Source organism: Scyliorhinus canicula, chromosome 13 (assembly GCF_902713615.1).
Source record: "Scyliorhinus canicula chromosome 13, sScyCan1.1, whole genome shotgun sequence".
NCBI lineage: Eukaryota > Metazoa > Chordata > Chondrichthyes > Carcharhiniformes > Scyliorhinidae > Scyliorhinus > Scyliorhinus canicula.
Window position 1 is genome coordinate 158,488,833 of NC_052158.1, and position 23,849 is coordinate 158,512,681.

The window sequence follows — 23,849 nt, forward strand, 5'->3', positions numbered from 1 at the left end:
CCTATAAACAGTCTTTTCAGCATAGCTTCATTTTTTAAATCATGATTTAATGCCAACCCAGTGCAGTTCATACCTGAGCTCCAAGATACATCGCTTCTGAAAAAGCGCTCTATTTTTTTGTTTAGAAAATTTTAAGGCATGATTCTCTGCATGCATTTCTCTGATTAACATAATGCTCATCTGTTTTACAAAATAAATGCCAGAATAAATGACATAAATGAGAGAGGGGCTGGTTTAGCACAGGGTTAAATCGCTGGCTTTGAAAGCGGACCAAGGCAGGTCAGCAGCATGGTTCAATTCCCGTACCAGCCTCCCTGAACAGGCGCCGGAATGTGGTGACTGTGGGTTTTTCACGGTAATTAATTGGAAGACTACTTGTGACAACAAGCAATTTTCATTTCATTTTCAGAATAGTGAGCAAAGTAGTTAATTTAATTTACTACAACAATTTAATTGCACATTTCATCATATGTGGGTATCGCACTGAAGACCAACATTTTTCATCCTTCAGTAATGTCCCTTGAACTGAAGCGTTTCTTTGGTCCTTTCAGAAGCATTTGAGCGTTAACCACATTGTTTTTGGTAAGGAGTAACATGCAGGCCAGATCGGGTAAGGAATGGCAATTTTCTTTCCTAAAGTGTATTCGTGAACCGGGTGTGTTTTAAACACAATTGACGATAGTTTCATGGTCACCATTCCTAAGAAAAGCATTCAATTCCATATTTTATGAATCAAACTTAGTGGTAACATTTGGACCCTAATGCGCTGAGCATTAAACTGGGCGTTTGCATTCCTAGTGTAGCGACTTTACATTAAAGCCACCATCGTCGGTCACTTAAATACACGTGTTACTCTAAAATATACATAAGTGCATAGCATCCTCAAAAACGCAAATTTTGGTTGTACAGTCGTGCACACATGAACTCAACCATGGAGATTTTAACCTGAATAGTGTAGATCATTCATTATTACTCTAAAGTCTGCATGATACATTTGCAATAACTGTTAGTGAACGAATAGACAAAATTGCCAACCTATAACATTATCATGTTGGTGACTGCAGGGTGGACAACATACAGGTATGACAATATTAATATTATATTTCCAAACTGGCAGTGTTTTTTTTGGTAGGAAATGTAAATCAGTTGAGACAAGCCAAAAATGTTAGTTGATTTATTACAGAATCAGAATATTGCACTTCCTATTTTAGTATTTGAGATATATAATTTCGGGCAGTTACAATTTCAGTATTCCCATCTCATTTAAAATGTATCTTTGTGTTTTCTACCGTGGTCACATTAGCACTCATTCCTGAGATGATGCAAGATTACCTTAATACTTCAAAATGTTTCTCATATTGAGTAAAAAATAATTCTCAAATGGCATACCCTTATAATAGCTTAGAGCTGTATAACATTTTTAGAGTTCAATGATCTTCGCACTGTACCAAACCTGAGAACTCCATTCAACATGTTTTTCTGAAATGATTGCTTTCTGTTGTAGGTGATCAACTCAAATGTGCAATGGATGACGTGATGAACTTATGTCATGAATTATATTAACTCAATTTACGTAATTAACAGTATACAGTGGTGAAACACAGAAAAGTAGAATTCCATTTTAATTTGTTTGAATACAAGTTCGCTTGGTAAGCTCAATTTATTTTGTACCACTGACTGTAACCGAGTTCAGAACTTAAAAAGCAAGATTTTAACTCAATCAACATAATCAATTACACAAGGTTTAAATGCCTGCAATATTGGAGAATAACAGGTATACAGCTATCCATATAAGGGCATAAATTGCAAAAAATGGCTAGTTTACACATTACTTTAGGTTTAATGAAAACTATAAATCCAATGGATGCAATGATTGAAATAAACCATGCCAGTAAGATATGATATCAACAGATTGCAACAATGTATTGTTCCCCAGAATGATTTCGAGAATGAAGAAGAGAGACTGAAATGAAAATCGCTTATTGTCACGAGTAGGCTTCAAATGAAGTTACTGTGAAAAGTCCCTAGTCGCCACATTCCGGCGCCTGTTTGGGGAGGCTGTTACGGGAATTGAACCGTGCTGTTGAGCTTGCCTTGGTCTGCCTTCAAAGCCAGCGATTAGCCCAGTGAGCTAAACAGCCCCATCAATTTAGGTCTGTACTCGCTGGAGTTTAGAAGAAAGAGAGGGGATCAACTGACACATAATATGCAAATAGGGTTTTCAGTTTAGAGGTAGAGGGATGTTTCCCTTGTTGGACATTCTGGAACCAGACACCATAGTTTCCGGCTAAGGGGCGACTTATTTAAAACAGAAATGTGGAGGAATTCCTTAATTCAAGGGATTGTGAATCTGCGGAAATGTCTCTTCAGAGAGAAGTGGATGGCGGAAACCCAAACAAAATTATGGGGGAGATAGATGAGCATTTAATTAGTTGAGGGATGAAGGATCATGGGAAGAAAGCTGGAGGTGAGGCCGAGTTGAGATCAGCCATGATCGTAATGGAAGGCGAAGCGGGCTCGAGAGGCTGAACTGCCGACTGTTCCGAGTTCTTTATGTCGTTAACAACTTACATTTTAATTAAACTGAGATCGAGGGAAGGTATAATGTTGCAACCTAAGCATGACTTGATACCGGTAGAGGCCTCACGCTCCGAATTAAGGTGATGTTCAGCTGAAAAGCAAATAAGTCCTGGAGCTTTTAACACATAGAACGCGACATATTCATGATTCTGTGTATCCTTTCTCATATAAAACATGTGTTTCTGTTTTGTTGAATGCTTCTTTCATGATTGGATGATATAAATCGTAGATTTAATTAATCAGATTTGTAATTGATTGATACCTAATTCAAGGAGATGAAATATCATTTTATGGGTTTCGGGCAGACGAGCAGAAAGGCAAATCCCATATTGCCCAATGCATTATTTTGAGCTCTACACTCATGGCGACTATCACGTTTTCCAGTACTGCAGCAACGCCGGAGTTCTCATTCTACGGCTCGGCCTCAACAACATCACTTATAATTATTTTAGTCATCATGTAAACATGGACATCTTTGACTTTATTTTGATAAACAAGCTTGGTGTTAAAATGCCGAGAAAGATACTGATATCCGGTAATAATCATTGTTTGGCATATTGACATTGTACTGGCGAAATAAATAATAGTATTTTCATTGCTGAGGTGCAGAAGCGTCTTTAAGATTAACGGAACACTTTCATAAGAGTACATGATATCGGCACAAAGGATGTAGTCGTAGTCTGATGGAAACAAAGTTTGATCGTAACCCCAGGAGAGGGCACGGACTCTGATACGAGATCTGCAGCACGAAGGAATATTGACTGAAACGTTCCATTCCATTTGCTCCAGAAGCTCCGACTTGTCTGTAATAGTAACATCTCCGCCTGAAACAAGATAAAGAACAATATCGCTCTGCTACTTAGGAAATAAGTTGTACCTGCGATCCTCGATCTGACAGAATGCGACCCAGATCGAAAGTTACGTGGTTGACCCCGAACCTGCCTCTGAAATATACAAGTACGCCACTTCGGCAAAGGGTAAAATAATAAAATGGGTGGACTAGCCAGCTACATACTAGACATAAAAATAAGAGACGTCTAGTACTGGCCAGAAGAGCCAGCAAAGTGCTTCTCAATAATATCTGTGGAGCTGTGCAAAAGCTAGGAGAAATATTTTTAAAAATAAATTTAGAGTACCCAACTCAATTAAGGGGCAATTTACCATGGCCAATCCGCCTACTCTGCACATCTTTGGGTTGTTTGAGCAAAACCCACGCAAACACGGGGAGAATGTTCAAACTCCACACGGACAGTGACCCAGGGCGTGGATTCGAGCCCGGGTCCTCAGCACCTTAGGCAGCAATGTTAACTATTGTGCCACCATACTGCCTGAAGCTAGTAGAAATATGCGACATACCAGTGAAGCAAATTCTCAAATAGCTTTAAAACACCATACCGTACAGTTAATGATCCATTATCTTCAAACAGCATCCCTGGCAATGTTGTGCCCCATAGGGACATGCGGCTATGCTAATTAGTGGCAGGTTAGGCCTCCAATCCTTTCGAAGCTGATAATGGGTAATCTAATTGCATCGTCAACCCCGCCTTGCTGCCTACCCCTAAAAATCTTCCACCCCGTTATTAAAAAAGTAGTTGGCTGGCTCTGCCTTCAAAGTGTTCAAACATTCTGTTCCCACTGCCTTTTCAGAAAGAGAGTTCCAGAAACACCAGAAAATTTGAGATAAACAATTTCTTCTCAACCCCTCCTTCAACGTGCGACTCCTCAATTTGAACAAGTGAACCCGAGCTCTAGATTCTCCGACAAGAGGAAATGTCCACCCCACAACCAACCTCTCGATATCATTCGAGGTCTTAAAGGTTTTGATCAAATTGCCTGTTACTCTTATCACTTTAGTCGATAAAAACCTAACCTCATAAAGGTTTGCTCATAAAACAACCTTCCCATTCTGGCATTGGTCAGGGATACCTTCTCTGTACTGCTTCTCATGAGCTTCGATCTTTCCTTAAATAAGGAGGCAAGCACTGTACACAAAATACTCCAGATGGTGGTCCCACCAATGCCCTCTATAGCTTAACCATAGCCTCCCTACTTATGGAATAAATTCCCCTCACAATAAACAATTGCTCTATAAGTTTTCGGTTAGGCACGCTACAGCCTTCCGGCCTGAACATCGAATTCAACAACTTCAGATGATCAGCCCCACCTCGACCCTTTTGTTTTCATTTTATTTTAACTGTCTTTTACCATTTCTTTCTTTCTTAATATACATTAACCCACCCCCCCCCCCCCAATCTTATCCACCTTTCCTGCACCTTTCTCCTCTTTGCTTCCCACTTCCCCTCCCCCCACACCTACAGTTCGTCCTCTGATGTTAGTTACCCTGTTGTTTGACCTTTCTCATCTTTTGTCCTCTCTGGGGTCTGCCATTAGCACTCTTTCACCTTGGTATCTGTGACCATTAGCACCCGGTTTCCCTGGGTTTCTGTGGCTATGACTCATCTTTCATTCTCACTTCACAGTATAAATATTTCCCACTTTCTCTGTCTGCTAGCTTTGACAAAGAGTCATCGGACTCAAAACGTTAACTCTTTTCTCTCTCTGCAGATGCTGCCAGACTTGCTGAGATTTTCCAGCATTTTTGCTTTCTGCTCTATTAGTTTTCTGTTTACTTGCTGTCCCTGTATACTGTATACTGTATAATAGCATTTTGTATATCGTCAAGTCAGACACCCACATTTTTCTTCATCTCAGCGTTTTGCAGTCTCTCACCATTTAGAAAATAATCTGATTTTTATTTCTTCTTGTCAAATTAGGGGCTAGTTTAGCACAGGGCTAAAGAGCTGGCTTTTAAAGCAGACCAAAGCAGGCCAGCAGCACATCATTCAATTCCCGTACCAGCCTCCCCGAACAGGTGCCGGAATGTGGCGACTAGGGGCTTTTCACAGTAACTTCATTTGAAGCCGACTTGTGCAATAAGCGATTTTCATTTCATTTTTCGTTTTGGACAATTATCGTACTCAATTTAAAACGAATTTTACTCACTTATGCAAACTAACAGTACCTGTTTGTAGCCTCCTTACCTCCTCTTCACAATTTACTTTTTGAACTCTTTTTATGTCACGACCAATATAACAATAATATCTTCAGACCCTTCACACAATTCATTGACATAAATTGTAAAAAGCTAAGGCCACAGAACTGATCGTCAACCAGGAAAAGACAAATTTGCCAACCCTGTTTGCTGTTAACTGGCCACCCTTCAATCCATGCAGCTATGTTACCCATGGAGCCAACAGAAGTGGTGTCACATTTCAATACCGTGCAGTTTAGCAGTCCCTGGGTGCCCTCATCATTGAATATGGACCCCAAGAGACCTCTGATCAGCACGTAGCTTGCAATTGATTATTCCATTCAATCTTTGGTCATCTTCAGCTGCAGCAGGCTGTGACATAATCGACATGTTATTTAACGACTAACCAGGAAGGCAGATACAGAAGAGAAACACGAGCCAAAATGACAGGAACAAACGGCGCTGAGGACCCGATTCGATCCCAGCCCCAGGTCACTATCCATAAGACCATGTGACCATAAGATATAGGAGCAGAATTAGACCACTCGGCCCATCAATTCTGCTCCGACATTCAATCATTACTGATATTTTTCTCATCCCCATTCTCCTGCCTTCTCCCCATAGCTCCTGATTCCCTTATTAATCAAGAACCTATCTATCTCTGTCTTAAAGACACTCAGTGATGTGGCCTCCACAGCCTTCTGCAGTAAAGAGATCTGCAGATTCACCACCCTCTGGATGAAGAAATTCCTCCTCATCTCTGTTTTAATGGATCGTCCCTTTAGTCTGAGATTGTGTCCTCTGGTTCTAGATTTTCCTATGTGCAAACATCTTCTACACTCTATTCAGGCGTCACAGAATCCATTACGTTTCCATAAGATCCCCCCTCAAACTTCTGAACTCCAATGAGTACAAATTCAGAGTCCTCAAACGTTCCTCATACGACAAGTTCTTTATTCAGGGATCATTCTTGTGAACCTCCTCTGGACCCTTTCCAGGGCTATCACATCCTTCCTTAGATACGGGGCCCAGAACTACTCACAATACTCCAAATGGGGTCTCTCCTTATGCAGCCTCAGAAGTACTTGCCTGGTCTTGTATTTTAACCCCCTCGACATGAATGTGAACATTGCATTTGCCTTCCAAACTGCCGACTGACCCTGCATGTTAACCTCAAGAGAATCGTGAACAAAGACTCCCAAGTCCCTTGGTGCTTCTGGTTTCCTGAGAATTTCCCCATTTAGAAAATTGTCTGTGCCTCAATTCCTCCTTCCAAAATACATAACCTCACACTTTTTCACATTGTAATTCATCTGTCACTTCATTGCCCACTCTCCTGGCTTGTACAAGTCCTTCTGTAGCACCTTTGCTTCCTCAATACTACCTGTCCTCTACAGATCACCTGCAAATTTCGCAACTGTGCCTTCAGTTCCTTCTTCCAGACCATTAATGTATATTGTGAAGAGTTGTGGTCCCAGCACAGACCCCTGAGGCACACCAGTCGTCACCAGCTGACATCCTTAAAAAGACCCCTTTGTACCCACTCCATGCCTTCTATTGGTCAGCCAATCCTCTATCCATGCCAGGATCTTACCCTTAACACCACGGGCTCTTAAATTATTCAACAGTCACCTATGCGGCACCTGGTCAATGGCCTTCTGGAAATCTAAATAAATCACATCCACTGGGTCTCTTTGTCTAACTTCCTTTTTACCTCCTCAAAGAATTATAACAGATTTGGCAGACATGGCTTCCCTTTGATAAAGCCGTGCTGAATCAGTCCTATTTTATCATGCACTTTCAAGTACTCCACGATTTAATCGATAATAATGACTCTAAAATCTTACTAATGACCAAAGTCAGGGTATCGGCCTATAATTTCCCGTCTTCTGCTTCCCTCCCTTCTTAAACAGCGGTGTTATATTAGCAACTTTCCAGTCCTGTGGGACCCTTCCTGCCTCCAGTGATTCCTGGAGGATCACCACCAATGCCTCCACAATCTCCCAGCTATCTCTTTTGGAACCCTGGGGTGTAGTCCATCGGTCCAGGTGTCCATATGGTGGATGCACATTGTTAGCATGGGTCACTCCCACAACACCAATGATGTGCACAGTACGTGAATTGGATATGCAAAATTGCTCCTTAATTGGAAAGATTAAATCAAAAGAAAATAAATAATGTGAATGGGTTGGAAAGCAAATTAAGTTAACTCATCAAGTTCACTAATGTCCTTTACAAAAGACATCTTTCATCCTTAACTCTACTGTTCTCCATGTGAGCCTGCCCCCTCCCCTCCACACACACCTCACGACAACACCGATGCAATTACTCTTACATGTACTGTGGGTGGGGATCTACAATGTCCATCACCATGAGTGGCTCGGTAACACCACGGCTGACCGGGCTGGACGAGTCCTCAAGGGCATAGCTGTCAGACTGTGTCTGCCAAGTGGTGAGGAAAATAATGAGAGGGGAAATATTATTTACCTTTTCTTCACCAGTCTATATGTTGCAGATACATTTTTCCAAGGCTGCATTGCTAGGATTGGCCAGGGCAATAGCAAAGGGTTTGATGAAACAAAGTCTCTTTGACATACACCCAATCGGTTTGTCTGTCAACCACCATGCAGAATGGGAAATACTTCAAATGCATCGAGCAACACAAATTTGGGCATTGATCCCTTTGGACAATCAGCAGCAAAATAATATTCAACGACGATATGTCCTACATAACGTTGGAAATTAGGAAATGCAGTGAGCCATTTGTCCGTCTCGTGTGCTCTGTCATTCAAACAGGTCATACTCCTTATCTATCTCAACACCATTTTGTCACTATTTCCCGAGCCTTGATGTGACTTGATCCATAAACCTTTCTGTTTTTGTCCTCAACATTCTAAATGGTTGAGCTTCCACGACCCTCTCCAAAGAGAAGTCCCATCTCATCTAATCTTAAATGACCTGTTCCTTAGTCAGAGACTTCCCTGGTTCTACTCAAGATTCAGTGCGAAAATACTGTCTACACAGACATAGTCACAGGCAGGAAGAATTTTGTAACTTTCAATTAGATCACATGTCATTCTTTGAAATTCTAAAGAATGTCGGAGCAGTTTCCTCTATCTCTCCCCATAAGACAAATCATCGATCCTTTTGATTAGTCCGGTGAGCCTCCATCACATTCCCTAACTGGGAAGTATATTCTTACTGAGACAAGGAGACCAGCCATGTAAACAATATTCCAGGTGCATATTCACCAAGGCTCTATATTCTCCTTTTCTTGGTGATCACTTGCTAATGAGTATGATTGTCTACCTAAGAAACTCCTTGTTAATTGTCATGGGTTCTGTGGATTTTTGCATGATTGATTAGTCCAGTCTAAGGCCGCATCTTCGCCCGTAGACTTGGCATGTTTTTAGGGGAGGTGGGGTCGATCCTTCCACTCTAGATCACTTGTATTCCATTGTTAGGATTCTGTTCCGGGACTCCTCTTGTCACTCGGCTGACCTCGAAGAATTGTGTCCTTTCAACAGAAGTTCCTCCAAGTAGATAACTTCTGAGCAAGGGTCGCCGAGGCGTTGATGCCTATGTTGCATTTTGTGAGGTCAGAGTGCGAGACATCTTTGAAGCGCTTCCTTTCTCCACCTTTTGTTCAATAGTTTTCCTTGAGCTGGACGGTGAAGATTTGCTTTGCAGTCAGGTCTGTGGCATTCTAAACATATGGCTGGCCCAGCTTAGTTGCTCTCACAAGATCGTGGCTTCGATGTTGGTGCTCTTGGCTCCATCAAGGATGCTGATGTAAGTAAGCCTATGCTCACAGCTGATGCGGACAGTTTCAGATAGCATTGATGGTACCTCTCCAGATCCTTGAGGTGGCATCTGTACATAGTCCAGATTTTTCAGCCATTTAGAATAGCAAGCGGAATGACTGCCTAGTATATGAGGATCTTGGTTTCAACACAAATGTCACAGCCATCAAAGTCTTGGAACCTGAGACAACCAAAGGAGGTGCTCGTGGATTGAAGACAATGTAGAACCTCCACGTCGATGTGAGCCTAGGAGCAGGCCATCTGGTCCCTCGAACCTGCTCCTCCATTCAATAAATGAAATGAAATGAAAATGGCTTATTGTCATGAGTAGGCTTCAATGAAGTTACTGTGAAAAGCCCCTAGTCGCCACATTCCGGTGCCTGTCCGGGGAGGCTGGTACGAGAATTGAACCGTGCTGCTGGCCTGCTTGGTCTGCTTTAAAAGCCAGCGATTTAGCTGAGTGAGCTAAACCAGCCCCAATAAGATAACAGCTGATCTTTTTGTGGACTCAGCTCCACTTACCCGCCCACTCACTATAACCTTTCATTCCTTTACTGTTCAAAAATCTATCTATCTTTTCCAGAAAAACATTTAACGAGTTAGCCTCAAATGCTTCACTGGGCAGGGTTTTCCACAGATTCACGACCAATTGGGTGAAGAGGTTCCCTCTCCGCTCAATAATAAATCTGCTCCCCCTCATTTTAAGTCTATGCTGCAGAGTTCTAGTTTCATCCACCAGTGGAAACAATTTCCCTGCTTCTAACGTATCTATTCCCTTCATAATTTTATATGTTTCTATAAGATCCCCCCTCATTCTTCTAAGTCCCAATGAGTATAGACCCAGTCTACTTAGCCTCTTCTCATACACTAATCCTCTCAACTCTGGAATCAACATAGTGGATCTCCTCTGCACACCCTCCAGTGCCAGTACATCCTTGCCTTGGAGAATCCCCTCTCAGAGAGAGAAGTCAATATCATCCATATACTGAAATCCCACGAGCGTTATCAGTGTCTTTTTCTTCTTGAATTTCAACCGGTTGAGGTTGAATGGTATTCTTTCCATCTTGTAGGCAATGTGCATTCCACTGGGAAGACTGTTCTTGACAAGGTGAAAGTTGGTGACGAAGGAGATGGGAAAAAGAATGGGGTCCTGCTTGACTACATTTGGCCTCAAGGTTTCTGTCTTTTTTCCGTCAGTGAGGACTGTCACCGGCATCTTGATGCAGAGGAGTCAGAGGATGTTTTAAAATTATTCTCGACAGCACACCTTTGACCGGGTCTGCCATAATACTTCCAGATTGACTGAGTCAAGCCTTGTTCACATCGATGCAGGCCATATAGAGTAGTTGCTATTGCTCCTGGTATTCCCTTTAAAGTTGTTGAGTAGTAAAATTTTGTCTGCTGTTCCATGGTTTGTTCAGAAGCCATACAGGCTTTCCAGAAGGATTTCTTCACAGACTGTGAGAAGGCGGCTTGTGAGATTTTGGACAATGATCTTCCCGGCAATGAAGTACAGGGAGATTACACAGAGACTGCTTTGTCTCATTTTTTGAAGATGATGAAGATGGCGGAATCCCAGAGGTCGGCAGGAATTTTCTCTCTGCCCCAGGTTTTGAGAAAAAGCTGATGGAGGTGACGATGATCTATTTAACTCCCAGTATGAAAAACCCAGATGTAATCCTGTGATCTTTCCATTCTTCACGTGTTCAATGCTGTATTTGACTTTGTCCACGCCTGGTGAGAGTGTAACATCATCTTAGATGGGAGCTTGGAGATTTCTTCAAAAACGTCCACATCTATGATTGTATCACAGTTTAGGAGTTCTTTGAAGTATTTTCTCCATCGAAGGCTGACATTTTCACTGGCCGTCGAGAGAGTTCTTGCTATCGAGGGTGTCCACCGAAGGTTCATGAGGCTATTTTCCTGGATGGCAGGACTGTCATATGAAGAAAGACTGGATCGACTGGGCTTTTACACATTGGAGTTTGGAAGAATGAGAGGGGCTCTCATGGAAACCTATAAAATCCTGACTGGACTGGACAGGCGAGATGCAGGAAGAATGATCCCGATGTTGGGAACGTCCCAAACTGGGGGTCACAGCCGACGAATACAGGGAAAAGACATTTACGACCGAGATGAGGAAGAACTTCTCTCAGAGCTTGTGGAATTCACTACCACAGAAAGCTGTTGAAGGCCAGTTCGTTGGATGCATTCAAGAGGGAACTGGACATGGCCCTTGCGGCTAAAATAATCAAGTGGTATGGAGAGAAAGCGGGAGTGGGATAATGAATTTTCATGATCAGCCACGATCATATTGTATGGTGTTTCAGTTTCGAAGGGACGCATGGCTTACTCCTGTACCTGTTTTCCATGTTTCTATGTTTCCAAGTGTACACAGATGTCTAAGAAAACAAAAACTGCAGAATATATATGTAATACAACAATTTTATTAGTCAGTACTCAGTCCCTCTAAAGCAATACGTCAAATGTCGTCAGAAACACCCAGACTGAATCTAAATGGCAGACGCCTCATAATACAACTTTTGTGGATTTCTTGCCCCGATACTTATCAAACTGCAAGTCAACTAGACTCTGGCTTCCCCATGAGTGTTTCCAAACTCTGTTCTTCTAAACACAAATCCCGGAACCTTCTCCCAAACATTCTCTTAGATACCTTCCCCATATATCCATTTCCAAGATTGCTTTTTTTCTGCATTCATTCTCTTTGGATTGCCACGTGCATTCAGGTTTCCACACAAACTCTCAGTTATCCAGCCATGCCAACAGAACACCTGTATTAAGGTGACACCCTTGGAGTTACTTCAGATGCCCGGGTTCTCACTTCACCATATCTGCAGATTCAGTTCCATCTTTAACTGGAGCCTCTCCCTTTCCCCAACTTTGGTGAACAGTGCCTTGTTCAATTTCAAGTCCATTTGTACATTTAACTTCAGTCTCTCTTTGACCCTTTTTCCATTCCATGATTTCTAGAACTATATGTTCTTTAGCTGCTGGCGTTTGCTTCCTGCACCTTACACTCGCGTGCTTGTTCTGTTCTGACAAATTTTGTAAGAGCTGCTTCCTTTCCAGTTATCTACCTCTAACTGCCTTTATTCCAGCTATAAAGTAAAATTCAAAATTGATTTTAACATAAAGTGGCCCCTAATTTCTAAGATTAACCCAGACTTTCTTTAACACCTGTTTTGTTTCATGGCATATACCCTTTAATTGTAATACAGGCAGAGATTGAAATTAAACCAGAACCCACAGACATGCAAACGCTTTGTTTACCATGAATCTAACCAAGGTTTTAGCACTTTCGTACACAGAAACACAAAACTAAACTCACTTAAATCTAAAAATGTTCCGAACAATCAAGTATAAAAACACACATTACTAAAAAAGCTACGCCTATTTCATGACAAAGGTAATCCATGAGAAAACAGTTCTGCAGCAATCCTTCTGCGACTGCAAGGTTGCCTTTGAGTGCCTTATTAGCACAGAAATACTAGCGTCTCTTCAGTTGGAGATGTTGGACAAGGGTTCGCCCAGGGGATCACATTGTTCTGGTTTGGAGTACCGGAAATACGGGAACACGGGACAGAAGAGAAGATGGGGCACTCTTTCTTTGTTGCTATAAGTACTTAGTGCTTGACATATTTTCTCTACATTTTATAACATTTAACATCTAACATTTTATAACTACTACTATGCAGCACGGTAGCATTGTGGATAGCACAATCGCTTCACAGCTCCAGGGTCCCAGGTTCGATTCCGGCTTCGGTCACTGTGCGGAGTCTGTACATCCTCCCCGTGTGTGCGTGGGTTTCTTCTGGGTACTCTGGTTTCCTCCCACAGTCCAAAAATGTGCAGGTTAGGTGGATTGGCCATGTTAAATTGCCCTTAGTGTCCAAAATTGCCCTTAATGTTGGGTGGGGTTACTGGGTTATGGGGATAGGGTGGAGGTGTTGACCTTGGGTAGGATGCTCTTTCCAAGAGCCAGTGCAGACTCGATGGGCCGAATGGCCTCCTTCTGCACTGTAAATTCTATATATATCTATCCAGTCTCACTTTGTTGCATCACCGTTTTTTCATATGAATAGATTCCCTGTTCCTGATCTTAGTAATTGCCTATTGTTCTTTCCAAAGCAATGCGTCACCTCCCACATTTTTACTCTGCTCTAAATTGACGTATTGCTAAATATTAAATGATCCCCAGTTCTGAAAAGTCCACCTGAAATTTTACCTCTTCTGCCCCCTCCAAAGTTACCATATTAACATTTTGATTGATTGGTTTAATTTATTTCCTCTTCAATTCATGTGTTGTCCCTACAATTTTGAAAATTATTTTCTGAAATATGCCTGCATCGCCAGCATTTGATATCCATCGGTTATTTCCTTGAGCTTAATGATTTATTCGGACATTTCAGGGGACATTCAAGAGTCAACTGTTGTTTATTTGAAGTGATATATCGGCCAGATCATGGAGATGGACAGGAGCAACAGATAGCTTGGTAACCCCTGGAGGTTCCTGTCCAAGTCACTCACCATGCCGACCTGGGACTATATCGCTTGTCCTTCACTGTCGCTGAGGCAAATCGTGGAAATCCCACCTTAACTGCACTGTGCGTGTACCTACACCTCAGGGACTACAGCTGTTCAAGAATGCAGCTCCCTACCATCTTCTGAAGGGCAACTAAGGATGGGTGACAAATGCTGGCCTGGTCAGCGACGGCCACATCCCATAAATGATTATAAAGGACGTCCATGAATCAGAAGAGTTCCGCAATAACGAATAGTAGTTTCTTGTTTACCATGATTCAATTTCAGACATTTTAAATTAAATTTAAATTCTCCCGGCTTCCATGATGGAATTTTACGCCTGTCCCGAGAATATTAAAGTGGGATTCCGGTGTACATGGATTTCCTTTTACTTGCCGAGAAGGACTGTTAGAATGCCCAAAGCTCCAGTGCCTGAGCCCATTTCAATCACTTTCTTCCCCAGAAAACTTGCGTTCTGTTCCTCAAAGTACTTCATCAAAGCGACAGCCTATGAAGAAAACGGCACACATTATTAATGTTACAACATTGTTCACGTCAAGAATTGTAACAAGGAAATGAATCCGTGGATAATGTGCCACTGGAAGCAGTCCCGAAAAACGATTCCACCCGTCCTTTGGGTAGCAGAATATTTAAATAGCTGCTTGTTTCCGAGTGGAAAATGTTTCACATTCACACCCACACAACGGTCGAGCAGAGAGCAGGATGTAATGGACTATCACATACCTTGGGACTGGACAGTCGATGGAAAATAGAACATAGAACATAGAACATTACAGCGCAGTACAGGCCCTTCGGCCCTCGATGTTGCGCACTCCTGTGAAACCCCTCGAAAGTCCGTCTACACTATTCCGTCCGCTAATTGGTTCTCTCTGGTAATATCTGAGTGGCTGAGAGGAATAATGGAATCGAAGATGTATTTCAGGTCTCCTGTTTCAGACATTTAACATTGAGTTGAGTTTTCTGTCTTCAATGCACCAGTTCATATGTGGTCCAGGATATGAACGTTAAAAGAAACCGAAGAAATATAGCCACTGTTGTGATAACTGCGCATCGTGATTATAAGATTACAGACTGCGGTGCAACCCGTTAGGTCCCGCTATAGATGAGGTAGGTGGAAGGGAAATGGTTTCAAAAATTTCGGGACAAAGGGACAATTGCGCTCGGAATTTTAGAGACCCGCAATCCACGGGTCACAGTCAGTCTTAAAATGCTAATTGAAGAATAGAAACCTTTTTGTATTCCATATAAATCGGCAGCTGCCTGTCCTTGGATACACCTCTTGAAATGAAAATCGCTTATTGTCACGAGTAGGCTTCAATGAAGTTACTGTGAAAAGCCCCTAGTCGCCACATTCCGGCGCCTGTCCGGGGAGGCTGGTACGGGAATCGAACCGTGCTGCTGGCCTGCTTGGTCAACTTTAAAGGCCAACGATTTAGCCCAGAGAGCTAAACCAGCCCCATTGTGGTCACGCCAACAATACTTTCAAAATAGGCTAAAACACCAGGCTGTGGAGGATGGAAATCAATGCATGTGTTCCCTCTTAGGGACGGTTTCATTTTCATTAAAATATAAAGGACGTCCATGTCAGAAAATAAAGTACTGGATCAATTTAAATGCCTGTAATAAATTGAATCATTGTGTCCACACAAGTGTTCGACTACTTCCCATTGTTTTTATTTTTCGTATTGAGATCTGTCTATCTAAACGTCTTACGCTACAATTGCACGGAAATCTTACAATTAGAGATGCAGTGCTCAGGGGCGGAAAGGGCGAGTTGCATCCCTCCCACCCGTAACTGCCAGGAAATTTAATTCTGGTCCATAGGGCTCCGATTCTATTTGTAGCACGTGTTCAGAGGGCGAGGGGCTGTTCGTTTTGTCGGTGCAACAGGAACCCTTCAGTTTAACACGTTGAGATAGGAGAGTCTTTAAGATGAGGTTTTTAGACTGAATTGTGGGGAATATAATACTTTTTTAAGTGCACTGCAGATAATGGCAGCAATTTTAGGTCCTGTGCCAACGCACATTAGCGGCAATTATTTATAAATCTTCTTTCATGTGTTTAATGAATGTCATTAACATGTTCCATCGTTTCCATCCAGCGGTAAATCCTTGGAAATCAATGTGGCCCTTCATCTCTGACATTTATCATAACATCAGAGGACTTTTGATTAGGATGGGAAGTAAAGAAGTCCGATCTGAAACTAGGGTCCGAAATCTAAACAAATTTATGAGGCCTAAGTTGGCCAAGATATATTGGGGGATTTCATTAACGTGCATGACGGTGCTAATATTTACGGAAAGAATGCATGCACTGGTTCTCAAAAGAAAATAAAAGTAGTACTGGATCCAAAGAGGCACATAGGTTAGCACAGTTGCTTCACAGCCCCAGGGTGTTAAGTAATGGGTGAAGAGATATTCCAAATAGTTGTCTCATTTATGTTAAGTATCCAATAATTGACACATATGTAAAGGGGCTTCAGGTGGCCTTTGTGTCGGGTGATGTGATTTTAGAGTGTTGTGCAGAGTCTGTTGAAGTGAAATAAAGGTGCTGGTGAAAAGGAAAAGAACTTTTGACTCTTTATACAACAGCAGCTAAATGTCTAATACAGGATCCCAGGTTCGATTGCCAGCTTGGGTCACTGTCTGTGCATGTTCTCCCCATGTCTGTTTCGGTTTCTTCCATGTGCTCTGGTTTCCTCCTACAGTCCAAAGCTGTGCAGGTTAGGTGGATTGGCCATTCTAAATTGGCCTTAGTGTCCAAAAAGGTTAGGTGGGATTACTGGGTAACGGGGATTGACTGGAGGTGTGGGTTTGGTTGGGGTGCTCTTTTCAAGCCACGGCGCAGACTCAATGGACCGAATGGTCTCCTTCTACACTGTAAATTCTATGATATAAAGTCACTAGAAAAAGTACTATGGCTGAAGATTTGGAGCAGTTCAGAAATCAGGCGAGGAGTACTAATGAGTGGAGAAACAATGTGTGAGACTAAGCTTGCTAGGAACATAAAAGGCGACTACTGTATAACCATTTATATCGGTCTGTAAAACAAAGAACAGTGAAGACAGAACAGTAGGTCCTGTGCAGTCAAAACATGTGAGTTTGTATGAGGGAATAAGGAAATGGCAGAACAATTAAATTAATACTTTACTTCTGTATTCATGAACATAAATAACGTCCCAGATATGCAAAGGAACAAGAATCCAGTGGGAAAACAAAGTGAGGAACAGTATTATTAAAGAGATATTTTAGGAGAAATAATGGGAACACTAGTTATTAAATTCCCATGGGACTTAAGGAGATGGCAGTTGAAATAATGGATGGGTTGTTTATCATCTTCCAAAATACTAAAATTCTAGGATAGTCGCGGCAGACTTGAGGGTGGAAAATGTAATCCCACTATTTACAAAAGAAACGAAGGGGACGGCAGACTGGTAAGCCTGATGTTAATAGTCAGGAAAATGCTAGAGTCTATTATAAAGAAGACGGTAACAGAACATTTAGAAAATATCAATAAGTTCAATGAAGTTCGACTTGCCTGTGTCAAAGGGAAATCATTGGGTCGCACGGTGGCGCAGTGGGTTAGCCCTTTTGCCTCACAGTGCTGAGGTGCCAGGTTCGATCCCAGCTCAGGGTCACTGTCTGTGTGGAGTTTGCACATTCTCCCCGTGTCTGCGTGGGTTTCGCCCCCACAACCCAAAGATGTGCAGGGTAGGTGAATTGGCCACGCTAAATTGGCCCTTAATTGAAAAAAATAATTGGGTACACTAAATTTATAAAAAAAAGAAATGGCATGTCCAGCGGGATTATTTTTACAAATGTGGGCAATAATTTTCTCAAAACATGTTTGTTTGTTCTTAAACCTATAACAAATCGACCCAATAATCAATTTTATGTAATAACCTTATTATCTCCTGATTATCTCCTTATTATACTTAACACTTGGCTTGTAATGCAGAACAATGCCAGCAGCGCGGGTTCACTTCCCGTACCGGCCTCCATGAACAGGCGCCAGAATGTGGTGACTAGGGGCTTTTCACAGTAACTTAATTGAAGCTTACTTGTGACAATAAACGATTGTTATTATATTTTTCATCTTGCTAGAGATCCATACTGGTATCAGACTCATACCTCGGTGCCATTATAGAATCATAGAATTTACAGTGCAGAAGGAGGCCATTCGGCTCATCGAGTCTGCATTGGCACTTGGAAAGAGCACCGTACCCAACCCACACCCCCACCTCATCCCCGTAACCTAGCAACCCCACCCAACCTTGTTTTGGACACTAAGGGCAATTTAGCATGGCCATTGCACCTAGCCCACACATATTTGGACTGTGGGAGGAAGCTGGAGCACCCAGAAGAAACCCACGCACACACGGGAAGAACGTGCAGACTCTGCAGAGCCAGTGAACCAAGCCGGGAATCGAACCTGGGAACCTGGAGCTGTGAAGCAACTGTGCTAACCACTGTGCTACCGTGCGTCCCTCGTGATATCAACTTCGAGCACGCGAGTCAATCACATTGCTGTGGATGCGATGTGGAGCTACATATGGACCAGACCAGGTTAGGGCGACAGATTTCTTTCCTAATGGATATTAGTCAACCAGACGGGTTGTACCGCTAATCGTACTTACCTTTACACTTAATTTCAGATTTGTATTGAATTCGAGCTCTACGATCTGCGATGGTGGGATTCGAACCTAGATCCCCAGGGCAAAATCTGGGGCTCTGGATTACTGGTGACAATTCCAAATACCACTGCCTCCCCAGGGGCAACCGCCGACCTCTGGCTTTGTGCCGCAGCCTCAACATCTAAAACAAAATGTTGTGTCTACAGTTTAGCCCTTTACAGAAAGATGTGGAAGAAGTCTGGGAAATTATGTCGGCAAGTGCATCAATACCACTGAGTTGGATCCCCCCATATATAACAAGAGCTCGACTTACTGCGTCCCAGACTACAGAACCAACGCCCATTTTAGCAAACGAGAACATGCCAATATTTAAATCGAAACCGCATGCCTTATACGCATGCTGGAAAATTAAATCTTCGTCTTGTGGAAGAGGCTGAGCTTCATTGTGTGTCTGTCCAGTCGTCATCTTCTACGTCCTTCACTGAGAGGATCTTAGTTACTGGTACAGCTCGGAAGATTGTGGCAAATCTCTGGCACGTCAGTTTTGATCCTGAATAACAAACTGGTCATCAAGTAATTCTTATGAAAACTATTTCGATGCGGAATGTTTGGATTCCTCACGTAATTTCATAATTTTTTCAGAAAATCGGAAAAGAATCAGAGGTCGCCCGAGATGCGCAAGTACGGGTTCAAATAAATCACAGAGAACTAACAGAACAAAGAGTCAATGAACCCAATGGGTTCACATCGGAACTTATGCTTCTCAAGAGCCTGCTGAATCTTCATCTCGCTTGCTGGCACATTATTTTGTTTGTTTTTCTTTCGAGTGTCTATTTATTTGGCGGTTATGATTTAACAGGGGCATTGTGGCAACAAATTGATACATTTAAGACATTGAGTTCAAAAATAGGACATTTGAAATTCACCAGCAAAACTTGTGCTTCTTGAACCAAGTTTGGTATTGCGTCAAGAAAATAATGCTGTAGAAAACAATGTAACGATCTTTTATCTCAAGAAACTCAATTCATTGCTATGCAATGTCAAAAGTCCAAATGTCAGGTCTGCAAATACGTCTCATGTGCAGAGGACGCTACAGCTGACTACAGTATAACCCCAAAAGCAGTTCAGCGTGATTAGTTGGCCAGTAATGGAGGCATCTTGCGATACTGCACGATGACAAGACGCACAAGTAATTCGAAGGATGGGGGGAGGGCGGAGCGTGGGCTGGTGTATAAAACTCCTGACAACAACTGGAAAAGACAAAGAAAAGATGAGAAAAAAAGTAAAAAATGAAGATGAAAATACAAACCAAGATAACATAGCATACTTAATAATCAGAGAGAGGAAAATATTCAGGGGGAATTTTGCGGGGGACATCGACGAATGATTCTTGATCTACCAGTGAGACATAGTCTCATGTTTCTCATATCGGCAGCACAGTGGTTAGCACTATTGTTTCACAGCGCCAGGGACCTGGGTTCCATTCCCGGTCTGGGCTGTAAAGAGTTTGCACGTTCTCCCCGTTTCTGCGTGGGCTTCCTCCGGGTGCTCCGATCTCTTCCCACAAGTCCTAAAAGACGTGATTGTTTGCTTAATTGGACATTCTGAATTCTCCCTCAGTGTACCCCAACAGGCGCTGGAGTGTGGCTCCCAGGAGATTTTCACAGTAACTTCATTGCAGTGTAAATGTTTGCCGACTTGTGATACTAATGAAGAGTATTATTATGGCTGCCAGTAACTACAAACCTGACATGAGGTCATCTAAACTCAACCTTCCGTCTGCAAAAGAATGACATTAAATTAATTGGATAGTTGATGTAATGCCTGCAAAAAGAAAAAAAAACATATCAGTGCCCCAGAGTTGTTGGAAGAGTTCCAATTCAGTTACAGGCAGCCTTTGTGTCCACACATTGATGCAACGCCAAAAATCAGATAACCTTTGGTGTTACATTGTGGAAAGTTATTTGCTGCTCTGTGTATTGCACAGTGCCATTAATTCAGAAGTGGAGTCCGGAAGTCAAAGAGACAACAGTTGCGGATAACTAGAATAATGCTCGAAGTAATAAGCCGTGGAGATACAATAGAGTACGTGAATGAATAGAACAAGATTGCCTTTGACCTTGTTCAGAAAACATTGTCTCAATTATCATTTAGACGAGTGTGAAATCGAGCAATGTGTTGAATTTTCAGGAAGTTGGAAGAAAAATATGGTTGCACAATGGGATAAAAGTACGGGCAAGGCTGAGAGAGAATTGCTTGTAATCAGTAAGGCAATGAAGAATTATGGGTATAAGGCGAGAAAGTGTAGCTGAGGAATATCATATAAGATCAGTCACGATCTCGAAGAAACGTGGAGCAAATTCGTGCGTCCAATGGCTTAAATTCGTCTGATGGCTACTGGAGGAAGGACACATATCCAGACTGGAAATTCCAAAATTGATGAAAATGATCGTAAGCACTTTTTTCAGTGAGTTTCAAATTGCATAGTGTTATTGTTACTGGGCTAATAGTCTAAAGACTCAGGTCAATGCCCTGTGGACCTAGACTCGCGGCCCAGTCAGGGCACATTGTGATATTTTTATTATATAGTAAAATTTGGAATTAAAAGACTAATGATCATAAAATGATTGCTGATTGCCGGAAAAATCCCATTTGATTCATTAATGTCTTTCAGTGATGGGAATCTACCCTCTTCAATTGGTCTGCTCTGTATGTGACTTCAGATTCACAGAAACGTGGCTGCCTTTCAGAGGCTGGCCACTCAGTTAAAGATAAAATAGCGATGGGCAAAAAATGCTGGCTCAGCCTGTAACGTTCACATTCTGTGAATGAATTTAGGAAATAGCTAAAAAGAAATTAAATATTCATAAGGGATTTGAACTTTGCTCTTAGAGAGTAAACTGATAGCTGTGGTAGTGATGTGTATGTGTATTTTGTCACAAGAAACCTCCCGGGCGTATGATGCAGTGAAGGAAGATATATTGTGTGCTTATGAGTTGGTACCAGTGTCTAATAGCCCCCCAAAAATAGTCTGCAGAGACTTATATTGAATTCAAAAATGTAAAACAGAGTAATTTTGAAAAATTGGACAAAAGGATTAAATCTAGAAGGAATGTATGAGCTTCTCAGAGAAAAAATAATTTGGAATAATTTAAATATTCATCATCTTCATTGATGATTACTCATGTGTCAGAAGAATGTAAAATGGGCAAGCAAATCCCGAGCTTACTGTTATTTTTAGTTATTTACGGGATGTGGGCGGTGCTAGTTATGTCAGCATTTATTGCCCATCCCTAGTTGCCCTTCAGAAGTGGTGGTAAATTGCCTTCTTGAACCGCTGCGGTCTTTGATGTGTAGGTACACTCACTGTGCTGTTAGGGAGGAGTTCCAGGATGTTCCCTCAGTGACAGTGAAAGAACGGTCATATATTTCCAGGTCAGGATGGTGAGTGACTTTGAGGGGCACCTCCAGGTGGTGGGGTTCCCATATATCGGCTATTCTTGCACTTATAGATGGCAATGGTCGTGGGATGGAAGGTGTTGTCTGAGGAACTTTGTAGATGGTAAACATGGCTGCCACTATTCATCGGTGGTGGGGAGTGTTATGTCCTGAATAGTGTCGGCCTTCTTGAGTGTTGTTGGAGCTGCACTAATCCAAGCAAGTGGTGAGTATTCCATTGCACTCTTGACGTCTGCCTCGTAGCTGGCAGACAGGTTTGGTGGGGGTCAGCAAGTGAATCGCCATCGGATTCCTAGCCTGTGACTTGCCCTGAGAGCCACAGTATTTATACTGCCAGGCCAGTTTAGTTCCGATCAATGATAACACACAGGAGGTTCATTTTGGGGGATTTAGCGATGGTAATGCCATTGAATGTGTTGGTGGCATGCTGACACAGTACCAGGGACCCAAATTTGATTCCCAGCTTGAGTCACGATCTGTGTGGAGTCTGCACATTCTCCCCGTGAATGCGTGGGTTTCCTCTGGGTAGTCCAGTTTACACCCACAAGTCCCAAAAGCCGTGCTTGTCAGGTGAATTGGACATTCTGAAAAGTCATTGCCTGCCACTTGTGTGGCGCAAACATAACTTGCCACTTGTCAGCCCAAGCCTGGATATTGTCCAGGCCTTGCTGCATTTGCACATGGAATGCTTCATTATCTGAGGAGTCACGAATGGTGCTGAACATTGTGCAGTCATCCGCAAACATTCCTTATTCTGACCTTATGGTTGAAGAGAGGTCATTGATGAAGCAGCTGGAGATGGTTGGTCCGAGGAAACTACCCTGTGGAACACCTGCTGTGATGCCCTGGAGGTGAAATGATTGATCTCCATCCACCACAACCATCTCCATTTGTGCCAGGTATGACTCCAACCAGCAGAAAGCTTTCCGCCTGATTCCCATTGACTGTAAAGTAATTCCTAGATCAAAGCCTTTTTTCGCCATCCTTTTAGGTCTGCAAGGGAGAGAAAAGGGGAAATTAAGAAAAACGTAAGTCAGATAAGTGAAGAAATAGTTAAAATTTTCAAAAAAACTGCGCCTTGGAATAAAAAAGAAGCGACTGTGAGTACAAGGCAAATGATGAAGGTTAGATATGGTGGCATGCTGACACAGTACCAGGGACCCGAATTCGATTCCCGTGAGTCACGATCTGTGTGGAGTCTGCACATTCTCCCCGTGAATGTGTGGGTTTCCTCTGCGTAGTCCAGTTTACACCCACAAGTCCCAAAAGCCGTGCTTGTCAGGTGAATTGGACATTCTGAACTTTCCCTCAGTGTATGTCAACCAGCGCCTGAGTATGGCGACTGGAGAATTTTCACAGTAACTTAATTGCAGTGTTAATGTAAGATACTTGCGACACTATTAAAGATTATTATTATTATACTTTCATTGTAATTAACTGGGCTATACAAAGTGTGTGTGTTGGAGTTTTGACTGAAAACTGACTGGAATTATGGGATCTAAGAAAATATATATTAATTTACTAATTAATGAATATATTCATTAATTAACTAAACCAGGGGCTGGTTTAGCTCACCAGGCTAAATTGCTCTCCCCCCACCACCCCCCCCCCCCCCATAGCGGCTGGGCCCATATGCAATTTATGGGTGAGTTAACAGTGTCCAATATAATTAAACAACTCGGTTATAATGGTGAAATATAATAGGCAGGTCGCTCATCTATCTGTCAAATGTGTTTTTTCTGGAATAGCTATGCCAACGGACTCCTGGATGTCACAGATA

General features: G+C 42.4%; 1 protein-coding gene across 2 annotated transcripts; it reads right to left on the bottom strand.

The window, feature by feature from the left end:
- Positions 1–2,116: 2,116 nt before the first annotated feature.
- On the bottom strand, positions 2,117–19,422 carry LOC119976197 (EEF1A lysine methyltransferase 3-like). Of its 2 annotated transcripts, none has more exons than XM_038816508.1 (3): positions 18,924–19,422; positions 14,353–14,464; positions 2,117–3,404 (listed from the first exon to the last, which is right to left on the bottom strand). In XM_038816508.1, exons 1-3 carry the CDS (start codon positions 19,074–19,076, stop codon positions 2,992–2,994), a joined length of 678 nt encoding a protein of 225 aa, XP_038672436.1. In that variant the 5' UTR covers positions 19,077–19,422; the 3' UTR covers positions 2,117–2,991. The 2 variants fall into 2 exon arrangements, with proteins under 2 accessions (XP_038672436.1, XP_038672437.1); XM_038816509.1 differs by lacking the exon at positions 18,924–19,422 and adding an exon at positions 14,701–14,779.
- Between the last annotated feature and the right edge of the window lie 4,427 nt (positions 19,423–23,849).